This window comes from Alligator mississippiensis, chromosome 2 (genome assembly GCF_030867095.1).
Source record: "Alligator mississippiensis isolate rAllMis1 chromosome 2, rAllMis1, whole genome shotgun sequence".
NCBI classification, from domain to species: domain Eukaryota; kingdom Metazoa; phylum Chordata; order Crocodylia; family Alligatoridae; genus Alligator; species Alligator mississippiensis.
In genome coordinates, this window is record NC_081825.1 from 146,420,910 (window position 1) to 146,433,094 (window position 12,185).

General features: G+C 41.9%; 1 protein-coding gene across 11 annotated transcripts in view; it reads right to left on the reverse strand.

The window, feature by feature from the left end:
- The window catches only part of SEC31A (SEC31 homolog A, COPII coat complex component), a 69,605-nt gene that overhangs the window by 33,300 nt on the left and 24,120 nt on the right, over positions 1-12,185 (reverse strand). For all 11 annotated transcript variants that reach the window (XM_019483931.2, XM_019483930.2, XM_059722234.1 and 8 more), the window contains 5 exons: positions 11,915-12,148; positions 11,279-11,353; positions 5,377-5,427; positions 3,115-3,192; positions 56-131 (listed from right to left, as the gene is read on the reverse strand). In XM_019483931.2, coding sequence (XP_019339476.1) covers positions 56-131; positions 3,115-3,192; positions 5,377-5,427; positions 11,279-11,353; positions 11,915-12,148 — 514 coding nt within the window. The remainder of the gene's footprint in view (positions 1-55; positions 132-3,114; positions 3,193-5,376; positions 5,428-11,278; positions 11,354-11,914; positions 12,149-12,185) is intronic.

Consider the following 12,185-nt stretch of genomic DNA (forward strand, 5'->3'; position numbering starts at 1 on the left):
AGTAAAGAACAAAATAGCTGCAAGTATCATGAAATTTATATAAAGAGTTTTTTACCGCCATTGACAAAGATGTTAAATGTTTCTTTTGCAGATGTCAGATCTTCAGTCTCCTGTTTATTCTCTTTGGTACTCTATTAGAACAAAAGAGTGCATTTTCTTTAGGTTATGTAAACAATATCACTACATAGTCAAGTTTGAAGACACACACTCTGTACTCCAGGACACAGTATGTTTTCCAACTGCCATTCTCCTAAGAGGCGATTAACTTCAAATGAAAAAAACTGTCATTGTTGGCATTTATTATAATAATGTTTCAACTTGATGCAATTAACTTCCCGGTACTTCTAAGCAAATCCCTGAACACAACGGCAAAGGCCCAAGTGCCCTTAATGATCTACCTAACTACGCAAATGTACAAAACTAAACACGAACTGCTAACAGACCATGGCTGAGCACTCTTAAAACAAAGATGAAAGTGGGGGAAAAACACTAAACCAGGGCTCATTTCACAGGGGACTGGCCTATTTAAGCATATGCATATATTTAGATGTGAAAGGCCAGTTTCTATTCCACTTATTAGGCATCTAAATAGATGGACACAAATAGACTTAGGCACCTACATGGACTTCTAGTCCAACTTGCTCAAGTCTGTAAAGTTGTTAATATAAAAGATGAGTGATTCCTCCTCCTCGCTATTGTTTTGTGACTTAAACTTAAGGACAATTTGGCAGTTTTTACAAAAGTAAATACATTAATGGATTTTTGGGACGTGAGCAGGGTGGAATAGAATCATACTAGATGTCTAAGTCCATTTAGACACCCATCAGGTGGAACAGAATTGGGTCCTATAAGCAATAGTATTTGAATAAAAAAAAAAAAAAAGTGTTTAGCATTTCTGTGCATGCCTACACAGAACAATAAAACAAAAAAGTAGTTCGAAAACTTAATCAATTAATCTTCCCACCCTCACTGTGAAGTGTGTGACCAAACTAGTCGCATTTTGCAGAAACAGAAACAAAAAAGGAAAGTCACTGGCTGAAGGTCTCAGAGGAGACAGTACCCAGGCATCTAACTGCTCTGGCACAATGGATCTGGTTGGTGTGTACTGTTTTTAAATAAGCACTTTCACCTAGAAAAAAAATGCTGATCTCTGCACTAATGCTACTCAGCTTTCACTCAACTTTACTACAGGGAGACACTGTACTGATCATTCTTGTAAGATATTGGGCGCTCTGACACATCCCCTCAAAGCACTCAAGCTTAACTTTGGACACTGAAATCAACTGGACTGCTCATGCTTGAAGGGCTTTGTTAGATGAAGGCAAAAATGTTCAGCGTCTGGCAGAAAAGAGTCCTGTGTGAGATTTTAATAAAACAGCGGAACACATCTACCCAGAAGTTTTTTATCCTAATTTTGGAATTTAAACAAAAGCCATTTAAGAAATGCATAATCCCTGGTGAAAGTCTCTTCAAATAGTCCTCCAGATTTTTAGAGCAGTGGTTCTCGGGGTTTTCAGTCAGTCACAACACTCCTCCACCACTTTTCTTTTCAATGCAGCAACAACGCCAACCAAAAACCACTGTTGAGCTCAACTTGCCTCAGTGGTTCTCAACTGGGTGCCACTGCAGCCTTAGTCAAGTAAAACTGCCCCATGTACCTGCTGCACATTCAGACTGGAAAGAGCTGTGGCATGTGCAAACTCCTCCTGCATTAGGTTTCTCTTTTAACCCTAAAGCAAGCAAGAGAGCTGACTTGTACTGCCATTCTTCCCAGTCCAACCTTGCACAGTATCTCCTAGTAACAGGGGCAGCACACTCATTTCTGGGAGAAGCATGCCAGGCAGTGGAACCAGGAAGGGCCAGAGTACAAACCAGCTTTTCTCCCTGTTTTAGCATAAGCAGAGAACCCTAATTCAGAAAGAGTGCACGCTCACTGCAGCCCTGCACACAGGCTAGTCTTTTCTGGCCGCCACAGCAGTGGCAGCACCTGTGTCAGCACCCCTCATGGAGTCTTGCAGCACTCCAGTTGAGAAGCTTGGAGCTGAATTCAAGTGACTACAACAGAGTTAAAACTGAGACTATCCTATCTTCACTGCTAGTTACTAGTAGTGCATTTGGCTAGAGATAAACAAAAATCTGTAGTATGATGTTCCCAGAATGAATTTTAGTTGTGTAGCAAACTACCTGCATTACCAGAATGGATATCCACAAAATAAGCTGTAGAAGAAGTTGGCTAATTTAATTAGTGCCACACTCAAGAGCAATGAGGGCTCTCTCTGTCATATTGATTACTGAGATGACTGGGAATACGCATTCCTAAACTGTTTCACTCTGTTCTGTATAATTTGGAATAATCAAAGGGTTTTGCAGCTGGTAGTTTCATTCTAGACAAACAGCAGGGAGAGAAAAAAGAAAGACAAGAGAAGGAAATGAGGAAGGAAGCAAAACTGAAGAAAAAAAACTAGATGAAGTGAAATGACAGCCCAAAACTGTGTATATGTTTAATAAATGCTGAAGAGTGAAAACTGGTTGGCTGAAGTATGCAAGGTTATGCCAACTGCGTTACTGAAGTAAGCCAATCAATCCATTCCCACCAAAATGAACACACACACTATTAGCAAAATCTCAGCCCCACAGGTGTTAATGACAGAACTCCAATCAACTTCGCTAGCACTAGGATTTCACCCAATACAGCTTTGCACTTATTATGCAGTATATTTATTATTTTATATACTCACAGCATGTACCCACAGCATAAGAAAGATGCATTAAAAAGTAAATTGTTAAATGCAGTAGTTGGATGAAGGCAGACAAGGTTCTTTGGGCAAACCTGATATCTTTTATTAGACCAACTCGAATAGTTGGAAAAATTCTTCTTAGCAAACTTTTGGGTTTAAAAACCCTTTTTGTCAGGCTGAGGAAGCATCTGCAGTTGGTGTGTGCTCTTCCTGGATGGAAACTTTTCCAACTATTTGAGTTTAGTTTAATAAAAGATGTCAGATTTACCTAAAGAACTTTGTCTGCTTATGTCCTTAGAGCAACATGGCTACAACCTACACCCCTGTAGTTGGATGAATGAATGCTCAAAATGGTTAATACAGAGGGAATGCATACCTCTCCCAGGAACTGCTCCTCAGTGGCGTGACTGTCTTCACTGTCATTTTGTACTGATTGGTCATATTCTTTAGGAGCCTTATGCAAAAAATAGAAGATGATGTTTGGAGAAGTTAGCAGGAGAGAGGAAAGAAGCAGTTAAGAAACAACAAAGTTTAAGAATGCATATAAAAAAGCACCACAACTGAGATTCCCAACTATCCATAAATGTATGGACAGTCCATGAAGAACAAGCTTAAAAATGCCTGACTGTAAAGTCAGTTACAAAATGGAGCCATCTGTAAAAAACTAAGAAACCCTGAGCTTGATTGAACTTCACCAAAATGAGAATGCAGGTAAAGCCTTGATGCACCTGGTATCTGAGTGGGCGTGCAGCACCCTGAAGAGAGCACTCTTTCGGGACTTTGAAGCCTGCAACTTCCTCCCTCCCAGCCATGTGCTGTTGCTGCCACATTCAGCCACTTGCCTGTAGCACTGGGTCACACGTAGGCAGACAGTACTACTTCTTTGGGGGCCTGTGCTGAGAAAGGAGGAGTAGGGTTGTCTGGGGGAGGGGAGGTTGCAGCATAGGGTAGGGTTCAGTCAGGGGTGTCAAGGTATGGGGATGAGCAGGGAACCCCTGGGGTGGGGCCACTATAGTGTCAAACCATTTCTGCAGTCAAGCAGGGTTGCCAAGCTGAGCATTATTTTTACTTTTTTTTTTTTTTTTTTTTTTACTGACACTCTACAAACTTTGTACTGACAACAAAAAAAAACCTTTAACTATGGTTGGTGTTAAAATCTTAAGTTTGAACCTGACCCTAGTCCAGGGCCTGACAGAAGGGCTACACTTACGTTACGTAAAACATATGTCAATAAAAAATTGTGGCCGTCAGTATAAAGTTTGCAGATTGTCAGTAAAAAAAAATAAATAATAAAAAAAAAAAAATAATAATAATAATAATAATAATAATAATAATTTTGGGCTGGCAACCATGATCTCCACTGACATTCAGGATTAATCTGCTAGCTGCAAGGGGAAATAAATTAATAAAACGCATACACTTCCTTGATCAGTTTTCAAATTAGCCATCTGTAGGCTTTTTCTTCAATTTGAAAAATTTTGATGGGAACAGCCTTTGTACTCTAATGACAAGTTATGTTTGTAACAGGCAAGACAGAGCAAGGAGCAATCTGACAGAGAATGCAGCAAGTTAAGGGCACACTTCATTGCTGCTGTAAAGCAAAGCAATTAAGTGATGTGAGAACAATGCAAATCATTCCTCCAGGAATCTCATACTTAGCCAGTGAAAATGAAACCATCAGACCATATCCATGGCTATACTATATACAGGAGGACTGAGCTATGAGACCTTCTGCTATACCTTAATGAACTCCCTCAGGCCCCTGCGAGTCAAGTACAGCAATGTACTCTGCAGGCCACACTGCTCCCTTTGACAGCAGCATAGTGTGCTGACTGCTGATACAATCCCTTCTTCCTCTCACACCTGAACCTAGCCTGCACTAGCAACATGACCTCTACATCATTACTCTATCCAGAGCTCACTTCCCCACCTACTTTATTCTAAATGCTCAGAGCAAGATTCTCCCTGCTGTCCACCTCAGGAGCAATGAGGGCTTACACAAACGCAACTACATTTTTCCTCCAACCTCCCACTACTGCGAGTTACTACTTTTAATTAGATGTAGTCACAGGGCACCACCCTTCATTTTTAGCAGGTTTAAGAGTAGATAAAAACTGCATTGCAACAAATGTGACTTGTGGAAAGAGCGGGAGTACAGGGAGAAGAGGAGCTGCTTAGATTTCAACTAGTTAAGGAGATGGCTATTTGCGGGAAGGGAGGCCACACCACAGAAGTCAGTTTCTGTTGGAATCCTTTTTGTTAACAATTTGGGTCCTGCGAAGGTGTCCTTTGCTAGCTGTATTAGTTAGTCAATGAAGATATGTCCTCCTCTCAGAGGCAACAAACTCTGTAGCAGAAATTAACCAATGCATTAAAGTGGCAGAGCAGAGAAAGCCTCATGTCAAGATGAATCTCTCCCAAGGCAGACAGGGATCATAAAATAAACACAATCTTAACCACTAACTGGATGATAGGAAAAAAAAATGGATAGTGAAATTTACATAGCAAAAATGTCAGTTAAAAAAAATATATGAACAGATGCCTTAATTAAATCTACATCAGCATACATATAATCTGGGCCAACTACTGAGCTAAACCAGAATTAAAACCAATATAACTTCTATTGCTCTTTACTTACCTCTTCTTGCTTGTCATCTGCTAGACTCTCTTTATTCAGAGCAGAAGTAATCTAAAAATAATTAAGACTTGTCAATAAAATGTCTTTTTATGTTAAGGGGTGTGTTAGTAAGAATTAACCTCTCAGCTCAGGAAACAGCAAAACTGGGGATGGGATGCAGCTAATACTAAGTTTGCAAAACAATGAAAATCATGCTGGAATTTTTTTTATGAGCCTGGAGAAAAATTTACCTGCAAACCCACTGAAATATCTGCACATTGAATTCAGTTTCTTATCTAGAACAGTATTTAGGGTGCATGCCCAACTACAAAACTAGAAAAATATTAATGGTATTAGAAAATCCACACTGCTAAACAACTTTTGATGGAATTTATTGCTACCTTGACAGTTTTCCCTTCTGCAATTTTGATTTCTTTGAGGCATAAAATTATATTTCAATATTTTTAGCATAATAGGGTGCAAACTTGTCTGAGAATTCTGGGTGCTACCATAGTATGAATACTGATAATAATACCACAGAATATCTAAAAATATATATCTACAGTGTCTATAGTCTATAAAAGTGTATATAGTGATTAGTGAAACTGTACCATCAGCAATCATATTTTAGCAGCAGCTGTGCCAGTATGGTTCCAACCATAGCATGGATGAGGCCTTACAATTACATTTTTTTGCAATGTGAACTGTCTGTCTAATTTCCAGGACTTCCTTTGAAAAAAATCTCACCTTAATATAGAGATATATAAAGTTAAAATTTAAGATAATATTAGTCCATCATATGGGCATGGATTTTCTATTATCACTAATTTAATCTTTTTTTTTTTTTTCTAGCTTTATAGGCTGGACATTAGTCCTAAATAGTGTTCTAGATAAGAAAATGAGTTCAGCACGCAAATATTTTATTCTGGATCGGTGTTTTTTTTGCCTTCAGGTTACTGCCAATGAAGTAATGAAAAGTGATATTTTACAAGTTCCCATGGGCTGACCAAAGTGCTAGCTCAAAAAAGAATAAAATAAAGCAGCATGCTACTGGACATTTATTCTGACACTCTTAAGGCAGTTGTCCTTTCGGTATTTATGGTAAGGTAAGGAAGCTTAAAATAAGTTGAGATTCATATGTCTTGATTTTGAAGAAGTTGTTAACTCTAAAGACAAGCCACTTTGTGTTGTATCAATATAACAGAAAACATGGATTCAGTTCAAAGGGCAATTATGGTTGAAAATTTGCTATGAAAATCACTTTCTTCTTGCTCAACAAATATTTGTCTCATATATAGGCCTATGGTGCAGTTCAGTATTTCAGGTCACTTTACCAATACATATGTATTACAAAAACAAGAAGTAAGCAGTGGATATGCAACTGAACTGTGGAAGGTGAGGTGGATTCTAATTTGGGTTATGCATAACCAAAAAAAAAGTTGTAAGCAAGGCTCTGAGTGCTAAGTCTTGATTGCCTGGTGATGCAGAAGCCAGAAAAAATTCATCCGGACTTTCAGACTGCAATCACACTTTACAGAATGGGCATTTCTCATTACAATGCCATTTGACCTGCATAACAGGATTGAAGGATAAGGTGTTAGGAAAACTCATATTTTATTTGGAATTGGAGCAGATTTCCCGTGAAACTTTTTGAGACACAATCATGTTTCTTTGAAGTCACATTGTGATTTTATGGAGTTACTTTCTGGAATAGACTCGCACTTCAACATTTGGCTAGAATGCAGATTACAATGAGTAAAATGACTGAACCAATTTAGTCCAAACTAAAGGAAGAAATCCAGCAGATTTTAGGGGCAAAAGGCTATTATACTGAAAACTTTGCAGAACATAAAGCATTAAACAAATAAGATAATGGCTTGAAGAGCAGGCCCACAAAAGCTCATCAGATTTTAAGGGTTCCTAGGGTACAAAGACACAGGAGATACTGAGAATTTTCTTCTGTAGAATATGAAGATACAGAGTATAGATACAGTGGAGTCATTTCATATTTCAGAACAAAGTAATTCACCTGAAAAATCAGTCAAGTTCTATTTCACTGTAGTTTAAAACTTGCACAGTCTATACAGATAACGCTAAATTCTAAAGATGCACAATACTGGCACATATTCCAGTCCTTTTTTTTTTATTATTATTATTCTGAACAGTTTTATATTCTCTTAGTAAAATATATGAGCTTCAGTTTTAAAAACAAGAATGCAAAATTGTGGGTCTGCAAAAGTCATCCCCTTATCTCACTTAGGCAGATCTTGTTTCTGAAGACCAAACAACTACATCACTCCAAAAGCAGGATATGTTTTTAGGTTAGAAAGAAGTGAAGTGGTCCTAAATAACCCAAGATTGCAAACCAAGGCAAACCTCCTCCCCTTCTGAACGTAGTTATGATTGTTACTTTTTCTTTCCTAAAGTTGCCACCAAGTTCCAAAAGGAGAGGTTCTGCTGCTACTTGTCACCTACAGGCCCCAGCTTGAACACATCATTGAAGGACCTCCAACTCCTCCCAGAAAATGATGACCATTTCAAGGCAGCACTTGGGGATAATCCTGTCCTGGTTTACAGGCAGCCCCCCTGATCTCAAACAGCAGCTCACCAAGCCAACCGACCTTGCTAAAAGCCCAGGTGGGCAGTTGTGGCCCCTCATCAAAACAGACCACATCATCACTGGACCGAACAGCAAAGATAACATCTGGAGTTCATTCATCTGCTCCTCTACCAACATCATATTGCCATCACATGTTTACAGTGCCTCTCTGTATGGGACAGACAGGGCAATCCCTATGTGAAATAATGAATGGACACTGATCTGACATCAGTTCTAGAAAGACAAAAGCCTGTGACAGAACACTTGAATCCCCCTGGACTTTTCCATTGCTGACCTCAGAACGGCTGTCCTTAAGCAACTTTAAAAACCAATTTGAACACAAAATTGCAGAACAACAAATCATCTGCAGACTGGATTGTGTTAAGTGTGATCTCAGGAGAGACTCCAGATTTGTTTCCCATTCTTTGGACTAGCTTTATAAACTCCTATGTCCCTCAGTGAGTTAATTGTTTCTCTTTTGACCTCTTCAGACCCCTCCTTTCCTCCTTTTTCAAATATCCTTTTTAGTTAAATTACTTTATTCCTTTCTATTTTAGTATCCTTTCTCTCTGCAAGTCCATTCATAGCATCTGATGAAATAGGCTGTAGCCCAGAGGCGGGCAATTATTTTGGGCTGAGGTCCACTTACCAAGTTTCGGCAAGCTGCCAAAAGCCACATGGGTAGCCCTGCCCCTTGACAGGTGCCATGCCCCCTGATCGCCATCTTGGGACTGCAAGTCCTGCCCCTATCTTCTGACCTTTGCCACCAGAAGTCCCTCCCCTTGTCCCTGAAAGTACTCCTTTGGGGAAGACAGTTTGCCATCGCAGAATGGAAAAAAAACCTCACATTATATACTAAAAATCAAGCAATCATAAAAATATATTTTAATTTAATTTAAAAGAAATATTTTTGTCCCAATGTGTGCGTTTGTGCTGTATATGTAGAAATGATTGCATAATAGCTCAAAATACAACCTTACTCTTGTATAGCGTGTAGAGTGTGCAGGGATACTGGGGTATAGGTGGGTACGGTATTTGTGGAGCGTGTGATTGTGTGTGGGAGAGGGTGGATCTGTGGGGTTTGTGAGAAGGGTTTGAGGATGTGTGGTGTACACGGTAGCCCCCTGGGCACACCTCCCTGAGCTGGTCAGCACCTGCCCCCACCTCGCAACAGCTCAGAGCCCACACGCCCTGCAGCCTCCCCACCACTGCCAACAGTGTACAGCCCCAGCAGACCCCACACCTACTCTGCACAGCCCAGCTGTGGCATGTCCTGCCGCCCCAGGCATGCAGCGAGGAGCAGCATGTGCAGCTGCGACCCTGTGTGCCCCGTGCCGACTCCGGGTTCACCCATTGGGGTTGAGCAGCAGGAGCAGCAGCAGGGCAGAAACTGCTGCTTGACACAGAGAAAAGCAGCCCCTCTGCCTCATTGCCACTGGGCAGTTTTTGCTGTGGCTGCCCAGAGCCCATGCTGTGCTAGGCTGTCCTGTAGCTCCTTCACCGCTGCCTGGCACTGCAGCAGTGACAGTGTGGAGCCAAAGCGCAGCTCATACGTGGCAGTAAAGGAGCCACACCACAGCCTAGCACAAAAACTACCCAGCAGCAGCAAGGGGGAGGGGCCACTTTCAAGGTTCCCTCTAAGGTGCACGTGTGTGGTCACGCACAACTAAAAGAGTGGCCGCACACAGCTTTTCCAAGGCCGCGTGCCCGGAGAGGCTGGGGTGGGCTCTGCCGGCTCCAGCGAAGTGATCCGCTCCCCTGTGTCAGGGCCAGGGAGTGGAGCACTTCCCTGGAGCTGGTGGAGCCCGTGCCAGCCACCCGCACCAGCCTCCATCCCTGCCTTGCCTCACCTCGGGGAGGAGGTACTGCCTGCCCCAGTGAGGCTCCGCCAGCTCCGGGACACTGCTCCGCTTCCCTGCCCTGATGCCACACGCCGCCTCACTCCCCGAGGCGATGCGGGGGAGTGGAGCAGTGTCCCAGAGCCGATGGAGCCTCACTCGGGGCAGGCAGTGGCTCCTCCCCGAGGTGAGGCAAGGCAGGCATGGAGGCTGGTGCGGGCTCTGCTGGCTCCAGGGAAGTGCTCCACTTCCCGGCCCCAAAGCAGGGGAGCGGAGCACTTCTCGGAGCCGGCTCCAGCTCCCCGCACCAGGCTCTGGCTCCAGCCCCTGGTCCCCAGCCCCAGCCACCAGCCCCAGCCCTTGACCCCCCGCTCCAGCCTCTGGGCCCAGCCCCTGGCTCCCAGCTCCAGCATCTGGCCCCAGCCCTCAGCCCCCTTCGGTAAGTGTCCCATGCTCACAGACCAAGGAGGTGTGCTTATGGACCGCTGCTCTTTAGAGGGAACATTGGCTACTTTCCCCCAGGGCTAGGCAGGGCCAGGTGTGCCTTGCTGTTACAGGGTCCTGCCGTGTCTTCCCCTGGGTCCTACTGCCCCCAGCTCCTGTCATCTTTGACAGGCAGCCAGGAGCAAATAAATGTTAATTTTCTAAATTTTTTAGGGGCCCTGCAGACCAAATAGAATGGCCTGGCAAGCTGGATCCAGTCTGTGGGCTATATTTTGCCCACCCCTGCTGTAGCCTCTCTGAAGCAGTTAGTTTATAAAGTAACACCTGTCCCACCTTCTGTCTAAGTTCCAAAAAGAATATCTTAGTATTTAAAACTAGTTAATTAAACACTGAACGTGCTCAACTGTTCTTTAAACTGGGGCTCACATGAGAGCGCGCGAGAGCACGAGCAAGAGCTGCAATTCTGTAACTCATATCACTAGTAAAAAGAGCCAGACTGGAAATTTCAAAGCAGTCTAAACAATTAGATAACTGAGGTTAAAGATGTGCATCTAAATCCCTCAAACTCCTTTAGAATTGCTCAACTGGAGTGCCAACACCAAGAGAATATACCATCATAAGAATTCTGCCTTGGAAATAATAAGCTCTACATAGAAACATCCTCTGGATCTCCTGGAGATTTTATATAGTTTATTTACATCGTATTTCAAGAGTAGAGGCCTGATTTTTTATTTTTTTTTTTGTGTCTTCTTGAGCAGTGAGCATATTGCTGGTGTTTCTTCAAGTGACTTGTATTTAAATAACCTGAGGGGACAACCTAGAAGGTAATAATTGCATTACAGCCTTTAGTAGAAGGCACTAACTGGGTCAATAAAAAACATGCTTATGGGCAAAATGTATTTTCACCCTGCACTCTGACCGTTTATGCACTTCTAGTCCTACGCCCAAATGAGTATCTCTACCATTTTTTTCAGATTTACAAGCTGTACAGTCAGTACAAATCCTTCAGCACAAATACATGACAATTTTCAAACACATTTACCTTCTTTCCTAGATCATCTTTCCTGTACCCCAAGAGTTCAAGGTACTTGACACGAGAATCTTCTTCAAAATTTACCTTAAAAAAAAAAACCCCAAAAGTTAAAAGAAGCCTATTTTAATTCCTGGTTTTATTTCCCATACTGTACTTTCAACTGATCTGGATAAGTATTTATTGAGAGTTAATGATCATGGACTTTAAACAAAACATACTAAAAAAGAGAATTTAAAGTGGAATCTGGGCATTTGAATAGCTACATATAGTACGTGGACTCAGTCAAACAGTTAACAAATCTCCACCGATTCCTTATGTGGAGAAAATAAAGTGTTATAACTAATCATCAAAATCACATCTTCCTGTACCAGATGGTAAATGTAAGATCTTTCGTCATTTTCCCTAACAGAAAGATGTACAAGGTGCCAAGCCAAACCTTTACAAAAGTTTGTAGGTCTTTACTTTTGCTAGAACATCTTCCAAGAGATGGTTTCTTAGATGCAATTTTCAATCTAACTATTCCACAGACCAAAGTGAAAATTCCCCCATTTTCTTTATATAGTGTTTTCTGTTAAAGGGTTTACCATAACTTCACAAGCACAGGTAGAAATATTTTTGTAATTTAAATTGTCAGACAGCTGTTACCTTTAAGAAGGCCCACACATTTTTCTCAAAATCTGTCTGAGCCACGTCCATTTTTTTCTGACAGTAGCTGACAAATCCTTCTGACTGCACAGCTTCCTGCAGCTGATTCGAGCGGCTCAAGAACTCCTTCTCAGTGACAACCTGGCTCACATACACATGGTGGTGTGGTGGCTGCTCAGCTCCTTGCTGCTGCTGGGACTTTGTATTCTCAAATGTAACCAGCTTACCCCCAAACTGTAATTGAATAAACAATGCACCATGCATTACACAA